The 23,679-nt window shown below is 36.4% G+C and overlaps 1 protein-coding gene across 1 annotated transcript in view; it reads left to right on the top strand.

Moving 5' to 3' along the window:
• Megf9 (multiple EGF like domains 9) overlaps positions 1-21,092 on the top strand; it is a 101,503-nt gene extending 80,411 nt beyond the window's left edge. The window contains exons 4-6 of the mRNA XM_032902829.1: positions 2,257-2,400; positions 14,551-14,820; positions 16,393-21,092. Coding sequence (XP_032758720.1) covers positions 2,257-2,400; positions 14,551-14,820; positions 16,393-16,844 — 866 coding nt within the window. The 3' untranslated portion in view covers positions 16,845-21,092. The remainder of the gene's footprint in view (positions 1-2,256; positions 2,401-14,550; positions 14,821-16,392) is intronic.
• The last annotated feature ends 2,587 nt before the right edge of the window (positions 21,093-23,679 follow it).

Raw genomic sequence — 23,679 nt, forward strand, 5'->3', positions numbered from 1 at the left:
GCTCTGCTTTCTTCCTGTTTTTTTTACTAGTCACTTCTAAATTTTTCACTTTGCATTGTCCTAGTTTGCTTTCTATTGCTGTGCTGAACACCCTGATGGGAAGCAACTTGGAGAAGACATGGTTTAGTTCATCTTTCACATCTTAGGTCACACTCTATCACTGAAGGAAGTCAGAGCAGGAACTCAAGGCAGAACCTTGGGACAGGAACTGAAGCAGAGGCCAGGGAGGAGCACTGCTTACTGGTTCAGCCTTGTGGCTTACTCAGCTTGCTTTCTTTTTTGCTTGTTGTTTGTTGTTTTTGTTTTTCTGTTTTTATTAATTTATTCTCTCATACATTTCAACCACAGTTTCCCCTCCCCGCTCTTCACCACTACCCCCCCCACTTTCTCCATCCCCATCCACTCCTCCATTTCCCTTCAGAAAAGTCAGCCTGCTTTCTTATGCAATTCAAGATCACTTCCTAGAGTTGCTACCTCCCACATCAATCATTAATAACGAAAATGTCATATAAACTTGTCTAAAGTCTTTTATTGGTTACTTTTTGGTTCTTTTATAAAAACACCATAAGCTAGGCAATTTATAGAAGAAAATGTTTAATTAGCCTTATGGTTTTAGGGAGTTGGAGTCCATCATGATTTGGGGCAAAATAGCAGGAAACAGCAAGCATGTTGTCTGAAGCAGCATCTGAGAGCTCATATCTCAGTCCAGCCCTCAAGCAGCAGGCAGAGAGGGCACACAGAGAACAGTTGGAGTGTTTTAAAACCTGAAGGCCCATCCTAAGTGATATAGTGACATAGTCCTCCAATAAAGCCAGGCCTCCTACTCCTTCTCAAGTTGCTTCACCAACTGGAGGCCAAGTATTCAAGCTCAGGGGCCTATGGAGTCTATTTTCAATACAAATGCAAACCACCACACAGCCAATAGAGGCATTTTTTGACGTGAGGTTTCTCTCTTCTCAAATGACTCCAGCTTATATCACTTGACAAAAACTAATGAATATTCATGTATCCACCTCTAAATATTTTGCCACCATTTTGCTTCATACTTATCCATATATGTATAATTACTATATTAGGGTTTTCTAGAGGAACTGATAGAATGAATATATGTATAAATGAATGAATACATATGAATATATATATGTATATATATATTTATGATTTTACTATTATTTTACTGACTGTGGTCCAGTTAGTCCAACAATGGCTGTCAACAGAGACAAAGTCCAAGCATGCAGTAGTTGTAGTCCTCAAGGGTGGATATGTCAACTGGTCTTCAATATACACCAGAATCTTGAAGAAGCAGTTTCTAATAGCAGTGAAAATGTGGACCTGCAAGCAAAGAAAAAAAAGGTTCTGTCCTCCATATTCTTTATATATGTTGCTACCAGAATACATAGTCCATATTAAAGGTGAATCTTCCCACTTCAAATCATTTAATTAAGAAAATCTCTCACAAGTATACCAGCCACTTGAGTTTTAGTTCATTCCAGATGTATTTAAACTGAAAAATAAGAATAACCATTACAACAGATATTTGAAATGGAAAATTTCAAAAAAATATTGGGTGCTTGTTTTCTCAGATATATTTTCTTTCCCCTATTCATGGAGACAGTGATCCATATTATTCCTTAACTGTCTCTGTCCCTACTTAAAGTTTTTACTATGTATTTTTTGGTTTAATGTATTATATATTTTTGTATATGTTTACACTTTATGTGTATGACTTGTCTGAATGCATGGGCAGCTCACAAGCATCAGAGTTCTGATTACCCCTGCTGGTCTCCAAGGGCAGTTGCACAGAAACACACATAGGCACATACACATAAGTAATAAATTTTTTTTAAAAAATAGATGTACTTATTTTATTTGTTTATGTGTATGACTGTTTTGCCTCCATGCATGCATGTGTGCCTAGTGCCCAAAGAGGTCCGAAGAGGGTGTGGAATCCCCTCGGACTGGAGTGGCCATTGTGAGGTGGCACACAGTGCTGGGAATCCCAGACTGTCTGTGAGAACAGCAAGGCTTTACCAGCCCAGCTGTCTCCATCTCTCAATCCTTTTCTTTTCCTTTCTTTTCTTTTTCTTTTCTTTTCCTTCCTTTCCTTCCTTTCTTTATTTCTTCCTTTCTTTAAAGAAATAACATAGAACTAAATGGTACTCCTGCTAATTTTTCTGTATAATCTGTGGTCTTCCTGATGCAGGCAGGATTTCTGAACATTCCTTAACATTTAAACAATTAATTTGATTCTTTTAGGTGCTTGTTTAAACTGCCAGGAAAATACTAAAGGGGAACACTGTGAAGAATGCAAAGAAGGATTTTATCAGAGTCCTGATGCTGCAAGAGAATGCCTTCGCTGCCCGTGTTCAGCAGTGACTTCTACAGGCAATTGCACCATAGGTAAGGTCTTTTTCTAGGTCTTCACTTTCTTCTCTGAAATAAACTGTATTGATGTATTAGATTCTAGAGGACATAAGTGAAAGTGAGTTATTAAATATCACAACAGTTTAATTTCTATGAATCTACAACCAAATTCTAATCATATATGAAATGAAAATTTAGACGTCTTAGCAACACTGTGCATGTATCTGGATTCTTTCCTGTAGCATATTTTCAATGTTCATGCATATTGAAACAGGTATCCGTAATGCATACTTCTTGTTGTAAATTGTATAGAAGCCATATTTTATTTATTTTTCCTGACTTGGTGGATATTTAAAAGTTGTCTGCTGTAAATAATGCAGTCATAAACATTTCTGTTCATGTTTTGTATATATAAATGTTGCCAATATACCCTCAAGTCAGTGGCTGTTGAAGAGTGAACTTGGGAACTTATTTGTGTGTGCTGGCCAAGCACTCTGCTTCTAATCTGCATTTACCAGTATTTCTGTGTACAAGGGTTTTCATTTCTCTGGGGCTTGTCACTAGGAGTAGAATTTGCTATGTCATATATCAATTCTGTTTGACACTCTGAGGAAATATGAGATGGTTTTCCAAAATAAGAACACAATTTTATGTTACCATTTTGTGGGGGTGGTATATGTATATTGTGTATGAGTTTGTATGGCACAGCATGTTGTGTTTTAAAAGCAGAGATGAACACCATGTATCTTCAGCCTCCCTCCACCCTACATGTTTAAGATTTTTTTTTGTTTTTAGTTATGCATATACATGTTTATCTATGGAATATCAAGTGCATGTGAGTGCAGTGCCTGTGGAGGCCAGAAGAGAGCATCCAATCATGTGGGTCAAGACGTCTCCCTGTCCCCAATATTATTGTTTTTAAGAAGTGTAAATGAGGATTTTAAATTGTCAACAGACTCAGAAACACTTATCAGCTATCTCCTTTATAACTAAAGCCATCCTTACGGATGGGAAATGGCATTCATTACACTGAGGTTTTAATTTGTCTGTCTCTGATGTCTGGTTATATGTTTATTGACCAGTATTGTATTTCTTTTAAGAAAACACCTTTTGGTATTCTTTTGTTCATATCTATCTTTTACCATTGTGTTTATAGAGTAATATATATAAATCAGTTTTCAGATATCTGATTTGTAAGAAATTAGTATGTAGCTCCATGTGAAAGCTATTGCCTAGTAAATAGAAGATTCTGAGCTTGATCTCTAAATATTATAAAATACTTAAATGAAAAGGTTTTAAAAAATAATTTATAAATATTCCAATGGCACAATTTTTCACTTGTTTCATCTCTTTTTAACACAAATGATTTTTGTTTGTTTACTTGCTTAATTTCAGAGGCATTCAGTTTAATTTTCTGTTATTGTTTATGTTGGTTTGGAATTATTTCTCATGAGTCAAGATGTTAGGACTGTCGTCAGTAGTTTGAAGGTTTAATTGGGACTGTAGAATCTGATTTCAATATGGCTAACTCATATGGCTTGCTAAGGGCAAAAAGATTCTATTGGTCATCATATGGACTTCTTCATTAAGCTACTTAATATGCTTGCAACATGGTAGCTGGCTTCTGCTAAAAGGAAATGATCTAAAAACGGGAAAAAGGCAATCTGTGGTATATTTTATTATATAGTCTCTAAAGCCAGAGAGGTGTTTGCAATACCCAATTAACTTACTTATGCCTATTCTATCAAGTAAGAACATGTGATACTCCAGGAGTTGGGAGTATTTGACAGCATCTGGGAAGTCAGTTGATATACCTAGTAATAAACGAGAAATGGTATGTTTCTCATTTCATAGGAAGCTACTTAAAAATCTTTCATTTTTCCACAAATAGTAATTAACCACCAGTACATGTTTTTCCTTGCTATAGACAAGGATTATAAAAATGTAAGGTATGGGTTCTAAATTAGCATTCAGTGTTATAGAAAGGAAAACACACAAAGTGTCAAAAGTAGCACATAAACTTATGGGTATGAGCTTGCAGGACATGAAGAATGTTGTACCATTATCCCTGGGACTAGACCTCTGTCTCTTATTTCTCCTAAAGAAGATGATACCATCACATGGCATACATTTTTATTTATCCCTTTATAAGTATGCAATCTCAAATATTTACAATAAGTTAGAATTATCATTTTGTGTCAGGAATATAAAGATTGAATATTAATATCTAAATTTACATCTGCAATAAAAGAATTCTAGAGCATACATATTGGTGTGCTGTTAATGACATTTAAGATCTTTATAATATTTGTAAAGCAGAACTTTGGCTGCTCAAGTTCTTGGCTCATCTTGAGTAATATTTTTTTAAACATAGGGCTTTGCTTAATGTACTGCTTTATAATTCTTTAGTTGAGTGATTCCCTGGGTTCTCTTTCATATGATGAATTTAAAATGAATAAAATCTCTGTGGAAAGAAAATCGCTGTGAAAAGTAATGTGCTTGAAAGCTTTGTTCTTATATGCCTTTTCTATACACTATATACTGCACTATAATAGAGATGATGTCTATATTTTAAATCATTTAATCTCTAGCCTCAGTATATAATTTATGCTGATAGTACATGTTGGGTGAGTAGAAAAAGGGACAACCATCTCAGGGGAAGAGAGTAATTAGGTATGTAAAAATGGATTGGGAGACCTTTGGAGAGATTTATATTTCTTACTGGGAAATACAGAAAAGTATGTATGGAACACCTTACATTTAAATGGAGCCTTGAAAAGTAAGGACTGGGATACTTAGAGATGTATCCATGTAGTAGCAGATCACAGCCAGAAACTGAACTGTAACATGAGCAATCCGATTAGGCTTGCATGTGCCTATAGGAGTAGAAAGTACTAAGCCAATTCAATTTGATACTTTCAGAGACTGCTGTGGTTGTGAATTAGCTAAACTGCTTTGTGTTCCTGACAGGTCGCATGTGTGCACCTGCCCAAGAGCTATTCGGATTTGTGAATGAAAGATACATATACTAGTTATTCTTAAATATATCTTCACTAGCTCAAAGGCTGAGCAGTTCTAATCCTCCCTGAGGCTATCACATATTTCCCTCCAGTATTCCTCCTGGCATAATGTCCTCTAATTCTATATTTTATCTTTGTTGCCCTGGCTCCTGGGCAGAACCCTAATCTTTGCTGCCCAAGATGCTTCTGGGCAGCCCTTCTGGGGGTCGAATTTCTTTTCATCTACACTTTGGATTTTAGGGTTGTTTTGTTTTGTAGCTCTAAGTCTGATCTGCCTCCCTCCGAATCCTGATTATTTTCTTTTGTCTCTCCCAGTCCTTAGCCCACACAAATGTAAAAGTCTTATTTTAGTCTACTTCTCTACCCATTGGCTGCTGGCCATTTATTTATTTATTTATTTATTTATTTATTTATTTATTTAATTAGTCATTTTATTCATTTGCATTTCAAATGATACCCTCCTTCCCAGTTACCCATTCCACACCCCCCATATCACCCTCCTTTCCCCCCTCCTCTTTGCCTCTATGAGGGTGCTCACCCCACCCAGCCATCCACTCATGGCTCACCGCCCATGCATCTCCCTATGCTGTGGTATCAAGCCTCTACAGGTGCCTCCTCTCCCATTGATGTCAGATAAGGCTATGCTCTGCTATATATGCAGGTGGAGCCATGGGTCTCCCCATGTGTACTCTGTGGTTGGTGTGATTCAGTTCCTGGGAACTCTGGGTTGTCCAGTTCGTTGATATTGTTCGTCCTACGGGGTTGCAATCTTCTTTACCTCCTTCAGTCCTTCTTCTTCCTCTTCCATTGGGATCACCTGGCTCGGTCCTATGGTTGGCTCTAACTTGTGGCTATATTGGTTAGGTGCTAGTAGACCTCTCTCAGGGAACAGTCATACCAGGCTTCTGTCAACAAGTGCTTCTTGGCATCAGCAACAGTGTCTAGGTTTGGTGTCTGCAAATGGGATGGATCCTTAGGCGGGGCAGTCTCTGGATGACCTTTCCTTCAGTCTCTGTTCCATTTTTTTGCCCCTGTCTCTCTTTTTTTTTTGGACAGGAGTATTTCTGGGTTAAAATTTTTGAGATAGGTGGGTGGCCCCCTCCCTCATCTATGGTCCACATCTATATACTGGAGGTGGTCTCTATAGGTTGTAGCTCTCCTTTGTTGGAAATTTAGACAAACATCATCCCCGTTGGGTCCTGGGAGCTTCTTACTTCCCTGGTGTCTGGGACTTTCTAGTGGCTACCCCCAGTTCCCCACCCCACCCCCACTGGTACATATTTCTATTCAATTTCCTGACCCTCCATACTTCTGTCCCTTCTAATACCTGATCCTGCTCCCCCTTTTTTCTCTTCCCCTCCTCTTTACCTTCCAGGTCCCTCCTTTCCTCTACCTCTTGTGATTATTTTGTTCCCCCTTCTATGTAGGATGGAAGCATCCACACTTTGGTCTTTAAGCTATAACATGGGTATTCTGAGCTTTTGCCTAATATCCACTTATCAGTGAGTACATACCATGTGTGTTCTTTTGTGACTGAGTTACCTCATGCAGGATGATATTTTACAGATGCATCCATTTGTGAATTTCATGAAGTCATTGCTTTTAACAGTTGAATAGTACTCCATTGTGTAGATGTACCACATTTTCTGTATCCATTCTTCTGTTGAGGTACATCTTGGTTGTTTCCAGCCTCTGGCTATTATAAATGAGACTGCTATAAACATAGTAGAACATGTCCTTGTTATATGTTACAGTATCTTTTGGGTATATGCCCAGAAGAGTATAGCTGAATCTTCAGGTATAACTATTTCCAGTTTCCTGAGGAACCACCAAATTGATTTCCAAAGTGATTTTACTGTTGTCTCTTTATTGAAAAATCAAAAATTAACTGGGGACAAGGATCTTTAACATATAGACACAGATTTTCGATCTGGGGGAACAATTAATTCAAAGCACTAGAACCAATCCCCAACATCTCACCCTTTCTGTATAGAAAAAAAAAGGATTCTTGTCTTAAACATAAATTGAGCATAACCATAACAATTGTGTAAATTATAAAGTATGATATACAATTAGCATCTAGTCTATTATATTCAAAAATTATACAAAGTACTTGATCACCTAGCCAAACTAAAAAGCTTATAATTCTGTACCTGAATTAGGTTTTGATTTTAGCCTGTATCACCATCTGAAAACTATCTTTTTAATTCTGTATCATCTCTCTCAATGCTAAATAACTTGAGTTTGATAATGAGACTATAACTAGTCTTCAACCCTATCAGAAATCCAGGAATCAATTGAATATTACCTGAATATATAGGAAACAAAAACATAACTTCCAAAAAAAACATAACTTCCAAAACTTAAATGGTAGAGACAGCTGACTACCTCGACAGTCTCCAACAACTGGAGCATATGTCTTTAGTGTTTTGACTCAGAGCCATCTGGCAGACCTTGCAATTAGGCAGGAATTTAAAGGACTGGCTTACCCTGTCTTGACAGAGCTTAGCACTCAACTATCCCACATCTGTTCTCTTTGGACAGTATTTTATCTGTAGATGAATAGGACAATTTTTGTCTACTGAGTACCTTGTCATTATTGGAGCAACTCTATATGGAGGTTTTGATGCTCAATTTCTTCTTTGGAGAAAAATAGGGAAGCAGACATGTCACATTGTCAAGTGATTCTTAATAATGTAATAACATTAAATGTCATATTTGTTCATTTTAGATGTTTTTGAAGACTATCTACATAAAGTATCTCTGAACTGTTAAACCTTAACTTCTCTTAGCCATTTCTATTTGAGTAAATTGAAAACACATTATTATAATTAAACCAGAATCTAGCATAACCTTGAGTTTACTATCTGACCCTTTAAATTTGGTTATTTATTCATTCTAAACAGTTTGTAATAGCAGCTATTAGAAGGATTGGGTTAAAGCCTTGTATTCTTAAATGACTTTCATAGGCACAATGTCTATCTAAGAGTAACAGTATTAATTTCAATTTTGCATCAATATATAGAATTCTATCAATAAAAACCTTAATTCTATATCAATATATAGATTCTATACCAATGTAAGAAGTTATAACGTTAATTTTGTATCAATTATAATGATTTCTATTAATGTAAGATTATGGCTACATAATGTTTTGTTCAAGAATAAATTTAGTAATCCATCCCATCTATTTCCCCCTTGTTCAAAAATTACAACTATTTCCAAATTATCTCTTCAAATGACAATCTATCTATAATTTATAAAATAACCATACCAAGACATCCAAATCCAAGTGATCAGGATGATTACTCTCCATGGCTTCTTCCTGCTGACTAGGGGCGACAAGAAATTCTTTAAAGGGCTGGGAGGATAGGAAAGTTAGAAAAATTGATTATACCTAAGAAAGCTAGCTTTAGCATCTATTATCTAGTTTCTGTATGCTTAGAAGGCTTAAGGCTTGACTGAAGTTTTGACTGGATCTGTCTGAAAGGTTGGACTATAGATCATCTGGAATTAGTAGTAACTCCCGAAGCTGTTCTAGAAGTCTCTGGACAGCATCAGGAATCAGGAGGTTAGAACAGCAGGCCAGTTTAGCATCTCTAAGGTTGAATTTTGTCAAAGCTGTACATTCTGTAATATATGAATCTCATAACCAAAATTTTAGTAACATTAAGATATTTTTATGGATTATGTAAGGTGTACAAATAAGGATGAATTTTGTTCCTTTTTTTTAAGCAGCTGAAATACAATTATCCTTTTATCAGTTAATTTGATCAATAACCAGTTGTAATAAATCTTCATTCATGTCATATGAAGGAGGGCACAAAGAATCTTAAGTATTCTATAACCAACAAGATTTATTGTCTAATTTTAGCTGAAGTTTTGGCTAGATACATTTTTATGTCTAAGCCAGTATTGGGCTGTTCCCATGGTGATGAATAAGCAAATCGAGTTACCTGTCTTTTTTGATTGTCTCAATTTTTTTTTCTTTTTGGTTGTCAAGGTCTTAGGGGTTGGGGGGTCTACTCCATATGATTCTGGAAGGGGTCCAAAGTCTTTTTCCTTTCCTGTTAACACAAATATAGAGCCTCTCTCCCCAAATAGTATATCCTTGGTTCAGTAACTAGAAATCATAGCTTGAGCTCTCTCTCAGAGAAATTTTAATGTAACAACCAAACTCATAACCATTCGTATTTTGATAATTAAAACAATTAAAGCAATTAAAGAATCTAAACAAATATTATTTGTTGAGACAGTGTGTCTTCACTGCCCTCTCTTGTTCTATATGAGATCAAGGCCAAAGTTGTTAATACATCTATATAAGCTTAATCCTCACTTCTATAGAAATTAGTATCTGTATGGGTACATATTAGTAGTATGTCCCCTTCTTTTTAAATAATTATCAAGACCTAAGTTTTTATTGTTGGAAATAGGTTAGGCTCCCTATCCTCTACTTTTTGATCTAATCTTTAAAAATCAACCTCCTCAACTATCTATACTTCTTTGTAATCTTACTATATATGCCTATTTCCAGGCTCTATTTTGTCATGCCAGGCAAAAATCAATCTCAGAAATCCCACGTAGACCATGACCAAAAATCCCAAGTATTTGCCCTGGCAAGAGTCTTAAATTTCCTTAAAGCATTTTTTCATTTAATCTCCCTAAATTCTCCCTTCTTGACTTTATTTTATACATTTGAGATCAAATGCTTGGATTTCTTAATTCGATATATAGTTAAGAACATTTAAACAATTATCATTATATTTTTTCTATCCTTAAAAATAATTAATCAAATTTTATTTATCCCTATCCATTGATTATTTACCTGTAGGAAGTAAGCTGTGTCTATCATCTGATTCTCTGTCTCAGAGCAGTCATCTTATCTTTTTGTATAGCAGGGACTCATAGCATGTCAGCTAAGGCTTTCTGAGGTGGCTAGAATTTTTTAAAAGTGTCTAGGGTAGCTAGTAATATTCCATTGTGTAGATGTACCACATTTTCTGGAAAAGGAATAACAATTGAAATAAGAAATACCTAATTTAATAAAGATGGAGAAAAAAGAAATTGGAGAGATAAAATAAAGAAAGAAAGAAAGAAAGAAAGAAAGAAAGAAAGAAAGAAGGAAGGAAGGAAAGAAAGAAAGAAAGAAAGAAAGAAAGAAAGAAAGAAAGAAAGAAAGAAAGAAAGAAAGAAAGAAAGAAAAGAAAAGTGTCTAGGGTAGATCCCTGCAGGAGACTGTGTTCCTTTGTTCTAGTTTTATGGCTTGTATGGGAATCATATGACTCAGATCCTCTCGCTGAAAAACCATTTCTCCCCTCCTCCTAAACTTATCTCATGGTGTGTATGATTCCACTCGGGAATCTAAATTATTTTTAATAGTGAGTTCTCACCTACCATGTTTCATCCATCTGGATGTTGAAGATTGGCTCTAGTGCTTTGAATTAATCCAGCCCCCCAAATCAGGAGTCTGCATGTCTAAATGCTAAAGATATTTGTCCCCAATTGGTTTTTGATCAATCAATAAAGAGCCAATGGCTGGGGAGGTAGACTGAGGCAGGACTTAGGGATTTGCATGGGCTAGGAACTATAAGAGAGGAGGAGAGCGAGAGAGCACCATTTTTAGAGGGAGACGGATCAGATTAAGAGCTGCAGAAGAAAATTCATTCAAAATGTAGGTGGAAAGTGGCCCTATGGGAGGGGCTGTGCATAAGGTTAGGCAGCAAAGATAAAACAGATTTAGAAGGTATTGAGCCAGGAGTTCTTGAGGGAAATGTATGCTAGCCGGGCAGAAGATTAGAAATGCCCAACTTTTGAGCTAGCTCAAGACAGATTTAAAATTAACTGACATGTGTGTGTGTGGTGTGTATAGGGGTAGTCTTCTATTCGAAAATCCAGATAATGCTTGGGCAGGTGTGCATGCCCATAAACCCATCAGGAACACAAAGCAACTTAGATAAACTACCACTACAGATCGCTGGGTCTAATGCTCAAACATACAAATAAGTTCTGAATAGTGACTAAGTCTATAATATAATGGTTATACTAAAAGGGTGTCTTAGGGTTTCTGTTGCTATGATAAAACACTTTCAGGTAAAAGTCCATCTGTGAGCAAAGTCAGGCCAAAACTCAGATAGAGCAGGAACCTGGATGCAAGAACTGAAGGAGAAGCCATAGAAGAGAAGCCATAGAAGAAAAGCTTACTGGCTTGCTCCTGGCGTCTTGCTCACCCTGCTTTTTTCATAGCATCTAAGACTTTCAGGTGTACTAATACCAACAGTGAGCTGGGCCCTCCTACATCAATCATCAAAAAGAAAATGCCCCATAGTCTTGCCCATAGGCCAATCTATGGGGGCAGTATCACAGTTGAAGTTCCATTTTCCCAACTGACTCTAGCTTATGACAAGTTGACATAAAATTAGCCAGCACGGGAGGGGGGGGAGGGGGGACATTCTACACTAGTGAGGGAGTATCAGTAATAGTTTCAGTAAGTGATTGATGGTCTTGTGATGAGAGCCAATGAAAGGAAAGACATTTCAAGTCATGAAATCATTATCCCAGCCAGCAGTAGGTAGGAAGAGTCAAAAGGATCATAAGTTCAAAGCTAGCCTGGGCTACACAGTATGACACTCTCTAAAAACAAACACGCAAGAACAAAAGCATAGTAGGAATGTTAAAAAATCACTGATCTGACTTCTTAGGTGTGCCAGAAGCAAAGTGCAAGGGAGGAGGAGTAAAACAGGAGGCAGATTTTAAATATCTCACGAGGTCCACGAAGTATAAATATTAGGGAGATGAGGTACTCTCACAAGTCTCATTCCAACCCTTCTATCTGTTCTATCTACAACTTTTTGAAATGGAATTTTTGTTACCTATAAAAATGTAAACATGGCACTATCGTGAGTTATGAACTTCTTAAAATGAAGTATAAACTTTTTTGAGTATTTTTCTTATATATCATCTGTTGTAAGAGTTCTGAATTCATTCTGTTGTCATTATTCTTTATGCAAATTAATTTAAGAATTTCTTGTTTAAAGTCCTTGTTTGAAAAATAGAAAATCAAGGTTCTGAATTTATTAGCTTAACTTGATGCCACATGACCAATGAGACTATAAATGTTAAATTAAATTTGTTCATCACTTATACAACTCTGACTTATACTCAAAACACTTGACTTGTATACTTTAAATGACAAATTATGAATTGTTTCTCAAATGAAACTCTTAATAAAATAGGGCAAAAGGGATTCCCTTTATCCAAAGTCTGAGGAGTCCTTTGCTGTATTTATGCCCACTGTAAATTATTCTTCTGTAATGAAATACCATGTTTAGAGAAAATTATTATTCTGTTAGCAAATTTGTAAAATCTAAGAAGTTAAGTTACAACTTACTATTAAAAATCACTTATCAAATCTAATTGATAAGCCCAAGCTATAATCATATAGAGACTTGAAAAGAGCAAATAATTATGAACCAGTATGTTCCCAGTATAAAAGATGAAATTATGTAAGTAGCAAGCATTCATTGAACAGATACTGAATGTCAGATGCTACAAAAATACTGGAGGTAAGGATGGAACACAAGTAGCTTACAACTTAGTTGGTGAAACAAGTAACTAATCCAATTATTGCATCTTAAATGTTAAGTGTAAACAGAAAATCAGGTACAACCTTTTGTGCTTCTGAGAATTGAATTGCTGCAGTTTGCATTTGTAAGATGATAAGGGTAGGGGACAAGAGGATGCTGCATATAGAGAAAACAGTATAAATGAAATTTTAGAGAGAGAAGAAAGCAAACATTCTTTAGGAGTGTCCTAAGCCATCTGACAAGCTTGAAACATAGTATATGATGAAGTATGAAGAGAAATGAGATGAGCTAAAAAAAATAGGCATGGCTTCGATAATTTTCAGTAGAAATTTTTATTAAATTTTCACTTAGTTCTTAAGCCATTAGAATTGTAGCAACTTCTGTAGAGAGGCAATATGTGTATTCAGATTTACTTTGAAGATCATAGAGACTGTAGGAATACACTGTAGTAAAGAAGTCTTAGGAAATATTGAGAGAACCGGAACTAAGAAATGATGACAGCCTTAACCAGGAGCATAACACTGGAGTTGATACATGTCACTAGATTAGGAATATTTTAATGTATCACTGAATTGAACTGATAACTGCCCCAAAGCAGGTAGGAGATAGAGAGCTGAGAGTTCTTAGCTTTGGTACCTAGGCAAGTGGATGAATATTGGGGTCATTCACTAAAATATGGGAAACTTTTTTGAGGACAGACATCTATGTTAAATTTGAATTATTTGTAGACCTAGATATCCAGGCAATCTGTATATCATATATAGTTTGTAATTTAAGACAAGAGAGATGAACTAGAGATACTTGTTTTCCATTGTTGATTGTAAAAATAAGTAACCTCACCCATGGAAACATAGAATGAAAGGGAAACCAAGCAGAGCACTCTGAGAATAATGGTCTCAGGTGTAGGTCAGTGCCAGAGGGTACTTGCCCTCCATGGAAGAGGTCCCAGATTAATACCCACCCAGCACCACACAAAAGAAAAAGACTCCTAGGAGTATCAACATTTAGGGAAGTGGAAGATGGAGAAAGTTTTTCCTTAAACCATATTCTATGTAGTCTTTCATGCCTTAAAGGAAAGAAAATTGTAAAAGTAATGAATAAACATACAAACAAACCAAAGCTATGTAAGGACCTGTGAGGTGGTTCAGTGGGCAAAGATACAAGCTAGAAAAACTAACAACCTTTGAGTTTGATCCCCAGAACCTACATGATGGATGGAGAGTACATGAGCAAGTTGTCCTCTGATATACATACACATAGTGTTGTCCATATGCATCAGAGCATGCACATTATACACACCCACACTCTATGTAAGGGACAATATATCACAGTTATTGAAACATCTAGCGAAAGCATATTTCTTTTACCCTCTACTACAGCAGGCTTTCTAGACAGGCTCATCTTTCCTTCAATACACTGGAAAGTTAATAAACTAAATTAGACTTTTGGTTCTATATGTCTCTTCAGAAAAGATACCAGAGAGGATTTTGGAGGGCAAAATAGCTTTCTATTTTTTAATGTAGCTTGAGACTTTACTAATTTATTTTAATGTTCTTGTATTTCTATTTCTGTTATTCTATTAGAATCTGGTACGTTGGAGCCTACATGTGACCAGTGTAAAGATGGTTACACAGGCCAGAACTGCAATACATGTGAAAATGGCTATTACCATTCTGACAGCATCTGTCTACAGTGTGAATGTCATGGCCATGTGGACCCAATTAAAACTCCAAAGATTTGCAAGCCCGAGAGTGGTGAGTGCATCAACTGCCTTCATAACACCACTGGGCTCTGGTGCGAGAAATGCCTAGAAGGCTATGTTCGAGACCTTCAGAGAAACTGCATCAAGCAAGGTAAAACTCCAACTAAAATTACATATTGAGTATCTGAGGCTTGCATTGAGTGTTTCAAGACAGCTGCCAGTAGCTTTGTAAACCTTCCAGTCCTACCAGACGAGTTTCTGGAAATAAATTTCGCTAGGTATTTGCCTAAAGAGGTTTCTTTCCCTTCTTATTGTCTCCTGATCCTCCAGCATCAATTCCAGAAATGTGAAGACCAAGACCAAGTCGTTGTGACAATGAGACCGAGTGCACTCATGTTTCTCTTCTTCTCTCTGTTAGAATTGAAAGGTCCTGAAAGTTGTTTTCCTTTGCTTCTTGACACATCATTTCAGTGGTCATCCATCTGGGAAACTGCAGTTCTTGATAGTATCTTCACACTTTGAGCTGACATTGTCCATGTGTGATAGATAAAATCTTACTAATATTCCCTTTGAGTTTTAAAATAAAAGGCATAAGGCATATAAAGAAATGTTCCTTATAGGAATGTTCATTGAGAATTTAGAATTCAGGAGGAGCTAGGGATATTTAGGGATTATTATTCCACAGAGAGATTAAATCCTGCTCTGTACAAACCACTCCTTGATATTCCAATGTATACTAATTACTGAACTGAGGTACAGTTGGTCAGTGACCTGTGGTATCTTTCTTCTATATTTGGTATTCTGCTATAGTGATAAGATTGAACCACATCACTAGCATAAAACTATCGCATAGCATTCCACCATGTATCCAGACAAAAGTGCCAAGAAGATAGGATTTTGATGAGATTTTTTTATCCATGAAAGAGTACAAGCTTTGCCTATTCAGTACCCATAATGTTCACTAATGTACACATAAAATTCCCCAAGAGCTCTGTGATGTAGACATTGTTATTCATGTTTAACAGATGAAGAATCTAAAATTCTAAGAGATTGATTGACTTAGCTGTAGTCCAAACCTAGAACTAACCTAGTGGAAAACCTAGTCCAAAGCTTTTCATCCTTCCACTGAGCCAAGAGATCTAAAATCTAGTTCCTTGATTATAAAATAATTCAGCAACACACAAAGCAAGAAATCTCTACACATTGAATTAAAGAAAACCTTCTTTCTCTTTTGGCTAACATCAACTCTTAGCATTAAATTCTGTTTTCTGGGATGGACTTTTATACTTCTTTAAGGAGAATTTCACTTTCATAAAATGCCATCAGATGTGCTGGATATATTTTACATCAGATAATTGTCATTTTAAACCAGGTGATTTAGAACTTGGTAGTGACACATTTACAGCCTTTGCAGAAATGTCCATGATTATACATGTTTAAGAAGGGATGGAAAACTTCCATGTTAGAATTTTTCTAAAGTTTCATTATGGATGTTATGCTCATTGAAGAACAGACCTGGATGTGAGATGTAATAAATGAGCTGTCCAGACTCCATTTCTTATCATTGTATTTATTTAAAAATTATTTTTAACTTGCATTCCTCTAAGCAGGGCACCATGTCAACATTCCATATCAACTTTCACTCTCATGTGTATTTCTTTTATTGTTTTTCAAAACTAGATAATTTTGTCTTTTACATTTCATTCTCTGTTTTTATTTTCAGAAGTTATTGTTCCAACTCCTGAAGGTTCTACCATTTTGGTTTCCAATGCCTCTTTGACCACATCAGTGCCCACCCCTGTTATAAATAGTACATTTGCCCCCACAACCCTGCAGACTATATTTTCAGTAAGCTCTTCTGAAAACAGCACCTCAGCTCTTGCTGATGTATCATGGACCCAATTTAACATCATCATTCTGACAGTCATCATCATTGTGGTAGTGCTGCTAATGGGATTTGTAGGAGCTGTGTACATGTACCGAGAGTACCAAAATCGGAAACTCAATGCTCCCTTTTGGACCATCGAACTGAAAGAAGACAATATCAGTTTCAGCAGCTACCATGACAGCATACCCAATGCAGATGTATCGGGATTGTTAGAGGACGATGCCAATGAAGTGGCTCCCAATGGGCAGCTGACCCTGACAACGCCCATTCATAACTACAAAGCCTAAGAAGCTGAGTTGTCCTCCTGGATTTTCAGAACACAGTGCTCACTAATACAGCTCCTGACACCTGGCTGCACAGAGCCTGGGTAGAGTTTGCTGAGAAAGGTACTGTGCAAATGTTCAGGTACAAACTGTAGTGCGCTTAGCCTGTCTGTTGCTCTTAATTCCCCATGAAGATCTGAAGCACTCATCATTGAGGACTTGAAGTAAAGTATATTTTTGTAGCAAACCACATGTGTGTATGGAAAGGCTGAATCTCACAGAGCAGCCTAAGTCTACCTGGCCTCTCAAAGGACTGCTCAGAAAGTGTTCACCTCACCAGGAGTGACAGAATGTTGATGTGGAGGAGAAAGACTGATGGAAGCCTTCATCTACATTTTGGAAACATATTTTATAAAAGAGAGGCAGGGAATATGTTCATTTTACTATATTAAGAGAGATGATATCTAGGCTATACAACAGTAAAAAAATCTTGGTCATGTGTAGACTAAGGGTAGCCAGGTCCCAAGAAGTTCTGTAGAAGGGCTTGGCTTTCCACCCAAGAGTGTCCTTCAAGAATGGAATTAAAGCACAGGATAAGCTTCCATGGTGAGGGCAGGCACAGCACCCAGAAAGCAGAAAGCTGATGGTCCTCCTTGGAGAGGTTCCTGCCTCTAAAGAAGAAACAAGGTGTACATAATTAATGTAGCATTATCTGGTCAACATTGTACTTGTATCTATTTGTAAAAAATCATGTCCTATTTTATCATCTAGACTTTATCTGTATAGCAGTTAATGGTGTTGTAAAAAAGAAGAAAGGGGAAATTGGTTAAAATACTGTAAAATAGGTGACAATATTGCTAGAGCTGGGACTCTGGTGAGCATCAGTCATTTTAGTTCCTATTTGGACAGTTTTGAAATTTATAAGAGGTCAAATTTTTCTAATCTTTCCTCCCTCAACCTAGAGTCATATACTATGTGACTTACCATAGATTCAAGCAATAGATTTTGAAGTCTATAATTGTGAAACTGGAACACAGGCTGCATTCTCCAGACCCACCTAATTAGCCACTCTGTTTTACAATGCTCAGTGTAGACATCCTCAAGAAAAGACTTCTTTCCTGAATGTAAAAGACAGTCTTCCAAAGGATAGTAATTTTAAATTAAAAAGAAAAGCCATCACATCACTTTGGGTCCCTTGTTTTTATACCCATGAAATATTTATGTGCCTCCCATATCTGCCAAAATAAAGGCCTCTGACATTTGAGCATAACCTGTCACCCATGCATCATGAGGAATGTTTGGCTTCTTCAGTGCTAGAGTTCATCCATCTTCATTTCTGGGCAGAGGGGTCACACTAGTTGGGTGTGTATTTCGTCCTTGCTTTTTGTTGCCATTTTTCTCTGAGGCTGCTTTCATTTGTGGGTTGAGAGCCAAGAAAAGTGACTCAGACTATGAAGTAGTCAGGGGGAAACAGAACAGAAACTAAACCTTGAAAACTCAGATTTCTTTGCTTACCTCCTCAGAATATAGACTTTGGTCATCCTTTATAGGAGACCCCACCTTCTTCTCAGGGTTTAGAAATGACTGTATCCTAGAGGATCCATAGGAAACCTGAGTGTGCTCTGCGTATTTGGCTATCTTTATAAAGGTAGACATTACTTCTCATTGTGCGGAAACAATTTACAAGTGGCTGACTGATTGCCTAGCATATGAGTCTATGGGTTTAATCTTTAGAATTACAAAAGATATTAATATTTTATTGTCATTTACAAACAACTTTGTCATTTTCAAAATCCCTTTCCATGTATATTCTTTCATCCTCACCATGGCCTCCTTAGGGACTAGTCTTATACTCATGTCATAGGTGTAGTAACTGAGGCACAGAGAGTCAAAGTTCAGCACTATACAATGCACAGCATTATTGCCTGAATCAATTCACACCTCTACTTCATTGTCATTTTGCTATGTGATAACATAGAAATCTACTAGCCATGGACCCTAGAAGGCTGGAATGAACATTCTCATTTGTGGATGCTTCTAATAGAGCCCTTGTGTGCTCTTGAGTGTACTTCCCCCACCGTGTGGGGGGAGGGGGAGTATGTGACTCACAGCACAATACAGGACCACATAGCTACTAAGGACTTAGTTAAAAGAACTTTCGAGGATTTCTACCTAAAGACAGGATTAATGATGAGAAGGCAAAGCTGCTGATAAGTCTTCATTAAAACAAGTGATTTGCTGAATTGTGGGGGGAGCAGGGAGACATTTCCTAGCAGTTGCAGCACAGGTGTATACAGTCATACATCACACAGTTCCAAAGCACTAAGCACCCAGTGACTACCTTTCTGATACCCCATCTCCTGCCAAAAATAATGGTAAGAAGATAAAAAAATCAAATGTTTGTTAAACAGATGTTTACCCAATAAATAAATAAGGAGTGTTTGTATGCGTCTGAGAGCCAAATTAAATAGTCAAGATTTCAGCTAAATAGAGATTCCATGATACAGTTCTTAAAAGATAACACTAAAACTAAACCACAAAATTATCAAATACCTGTTAATAGCTCCTAAATCATGATTTTTAAAATGAAGAAAACAGTCTTAAAATGTGTTTTAAGTAACATCATTTGATGATCAGTGCTCTGCTTGTAGAAATAATTTTGCTGTAAAAATCAACAATGAGGTCAACACCTCTTGAAAGTAGAGTAGGAAACCAATATAAAACATACTGCAGGATTTTCATTCCTCTGGAGCTATCGCCACCCAATGCTACAGGGCCTCTGCAAAGCTGGAGCAATTTTTGTCTAAGAATAGAGAAAACATTGTTTTGAAAATATACTACATACATGAACCTTAATGAGAAATGAATGTGAGTGTTACATTCATTAGATCCCCTTATTAAGCCCTGCACATTTCTGATATGTGGATGTTGTAATCAGTGTCAACCATGACTTTGACCTCCCTTATCACCACCATCCCCTACATTGCCTCTAAGGACTCTCTTATTTACAATCTCCCCAATTGCAGAGGAAGCAAAACGATAATAAAAGCGTCTTATTTATATGAACATGCTGTGGACCCAGTGCATTATTTTTTTTCCAGGGATACTTAGATTTTAAGGTAGTGCAATAGGGCAGACATGGGCTGGGAGGATAAGTTTTTATTGTTTTGGTTTGGTTTGGTTTGATTTTGTTTTTAACGAGATTATCTAAATCCCAAATGATACCACTTTTCCCTAGTCCCAGTATTTCCAGAATTATTAATCATCAAAGCAATACTCATTGACCTACCAGTTAATTTGGGTTATCTGATCATCAAGATGCTGTGTTTTAGAATAAGAGAGTCAGAGCTTTATTATTCATCATTCACCCTAGTCCTCTGCTTTTTTTTATGTTTATAAACATACAATTAATTCTAATAGTTCTTTCTGGTTTCTTATTGTTTGAAGTGGTGTGTGGTTAGGAATTGGTTTCTGCATCATTCAAGGAAATCTGACAAAATATTTAATATTCAGAATAAGTTAAAAGAACCTAGTGCAATCATTAGGGCAGTAGAAGTTGTGACCTCATCCATACGCACAAAAACACAAATACATACATACATACATACATACATACACACATACACACAACATACATACATACATTACATACATGCATACATACATACATACCTTTAGTCTGTTGGTACTTTTGACAGGAAATGGTTTAGGAGTTGAAAGAGGTTTGGTGTCTGTGTTGAAGATCTGGGGGAGGTTACAGAAGGTTAATTTGTCTTTTTCTTTCACTCTGAGTGAATGGCTAAGCTGGAAGAACATGGTGATCAATCTGAAGAAGTCAAATAATGTCAAATGGCTAAAGCTTATGGATCATTAAAATGTCAGTGGTTTGAATGATACTTTTTCAAGAAACTGGGGGTCTTCCTTGTTACTTATACATACACAAAAACTTCAGCAGCCCTGGAGTGAGCCCAGAGCTTCAGATTCAAGCTTGCCCAAAACTAAATGACTTCTAGTCCTCTTTTAATGCTAGGCACAAGCATTCTCTATTCTTAAATATCAGCCCAATCAATTAGGGTATGTTTCTAAAAATTTAACCTGCATTTATGTCACTAAAATCTTAACCCAAAATTTAAAAAACATGTCTCATATGTGTGCTGTACTAGGCTTCATGATGCATTTCTAAATTTGTGTATGATTTGAATATATGAAAGAATTTATACAAGAGTGTTATTTAAAATTATTAATAAATGTATATAATTTGTACCTATTGTAGATTTGTTTCACTTTTTTATGTAGTGAGAGATTTTAGAAGTCTTCAGGTAAGTACTAAAGATCACTTGTCAGTTCATTTCATGGAAGTCTTTATATCCTTTCTGTACTGACCAATGTTTTGTTTAAGTTTATCGAAGGAGTGATGGGGAGAAGATACCACATGGGATAATCCATTCTGATACAGCAAATTCACACCAGAGATGAAAATATATATGTACATTTTTATTGGGCTAGGAATATGGCTTAGGTGTAAGTCACTTGCATACCAAGCCCACAGCCCCTAGTTCCATCCTCAGCACTTATAATAAACAAAAAGTAGCATAAACATTTGTCCACACCATTTTCTGTCTTCTATGCCACTCCCTGAGATTTCTATCAAACTTGTGTGCCATCCACTGAGATTTCTATCAAAATGTGTTAAGACTGATTTCCTTTGGATTTCTGACTTACATGTGAAGAGTTTTTGAACTCCGGAAGTGAAGTACATTCTATGTTTATCAGGTAAATCATAAAAGAGTGCATCTTTCTATTATTTTAAGTTTCCATTGAAGAAGTTTTCTTTTTTATTGTTAAACCATGTTTAATGAAATGTCATCTGGTTATCCCATTAAACATTAAGGGGTTTTTTTGAAAACACTGCAGCAAGATGTCAGTCATCTCTTTGCACTGAGAACTTTAAAACCTTAAGTCAATTTATTCTACCTCAGCTGTTCATGATAGCTCACACCTGTGATCTCAGCACTTGGGAAGTGAAAGCAGGAGGGTCAGTACTACATAGTGAATCCGAGGCCAGCCTGGGCTACATGAGACTCTATCTTAAAAAGAAAATTATATTTCAGTTAAATTTAAACTAAAGTTTAAAATATACTTTCCAAACAAACCTTAAATGGTTAATATCTTATGTCTGTATGATATATATTTGGTATGTTAAGGAAACAAAATAATTATGCCAGGAAGCTAAACAAATTAAGCTTTCAAGAGAAAAAAATGTATACAAACAACACATTAGCAGAAATACCACTAAAAGAATAAAGTATTTTTATGCTTCTGATGAAAGTCTATAAAGACATCTCCATTGCATTATCACAACTGATTGTATTAATTTTCTGCAGGGAAGTAGGACATGTTCCAGAAATTCAAATGCTCTATTGTAATTAAAATGTGACAACAATTGTAAATAAAATCATTATAATCAGTTTTGTCTTAGTGATTTTTGTTATGGTTCAGGACTTCAGAAGACCCTGAGCCTCATACATGCTACACAAGCTCTCTCTAGAGCTTCATCTCTACCCCATGCTTACATAGGCCTTAAAAATTAAGGTAGGAATGGTGAGATGGCTCAATCAGCTGATAGAGGTGCTTATTGCACAAACCTGGAGACTGGAGTTAAGGAAATGTGAAGGCAGAGAACTGACTACACTGAGTTGTCCTCTTGACTCCTACTGATACACAAAATAATTTTTATTAAAAGCTATTTTTACACAAATTGGTTGAATTAGGAGTGCGAACTAACAGATAGAAGAGCAACAATCTGTCAATATTAAAATCAGTTTTACCTGTAAATTTTTAAAAGACGTAAGAAAAATTACAGTATGTAGTGACAATTTTTGATTTTTATTTCTTTAAAAGAACACAAAAATACAAGTACTATCTTAGGGTTTTACTGCTCTGAACAGACACCATGACCAAGGCAACTCTTATAAAGTATAACATTTAAGTGAGGCTGGCTTACAGGTTCAAAGGTTCAGTCCATTATCATCAAGGCAGGAACATGGCAGTGTCCAGGCAGATGTGGGGCTGAAGATGAGAGTTCTACCTCTTGTTCTGAAGACAACTAGGAGAAGACTGGCTTCCACGCAGGTAGAATGAGGGTCTTAAAGCCCACACCCACAGTGACACATTTCCTCCAACAAGGGAACACCACCAAATAGTGCCACTCTTTGAGACAAGCATATATAAACCATCACAAATATTATAAGAATATGTTTTCATTTAAATCCCAGGTATAGAATATGGAACTGTTTCAAATTTTCTACAGCAGCTGACTATGATTTGCTTCATGCTCTAGCAGGGCTATGATTTTACCAGCTGCAGATAATTTCTGTGATTCTTGTGCCTTTTGGAGTTCTGGGGACTTTTTAGAGGTATATAAAAGTTAGGGCCCCAAGAAGCAGGGTGGGTTGTTGGTTGTAGCTGATTGTTGGTGTTAGTTGAAATTTCTTAGTTTTGTGCAAAGAAGAAATTTGATATACTAACAGTCAAGATCAAACTTGCACCAAGGAACTGAACACCCCCAATCAATGGGATTATGATATTGTTCCCCCTTTCTGACACCTGTTACTTTTTTTCTCTTTTATCTAGTGTTTGGGGGTTAAAAGGGTGGAAGAAAAGGGGTGGAAGAGGGTTGAGGAAAGAAGAACCCACAAAGTAGCAAAAGGCAGCTACATCAGTAAGTATTTTTCAGGTTTTCTAATACATCTATTTATAAAAAGAAAGCCATTGGACAATGTTAAAGGGTATTGCATAATGAACTTAATTGTATTAATAAATAATTTTAAAACTTTTGTGCTAGGCCTGGGGAAATGAT

The sequence above is a fragment of the Rattus rattus genome, chromosome 1, assembly GCF_011064425.1.
Source record: "Rattus rattus isolate New Zealand chromosome 1, Rrattus_CSIRO_v1, whole genome shotgun sequence".
NCBI classification, from domain to species: domain Eukaryota; kingdom Metazoa; phylum Chordata; class Mammalia; order Rodentia; family Muridae; genus Rattus; species Rattus rattus.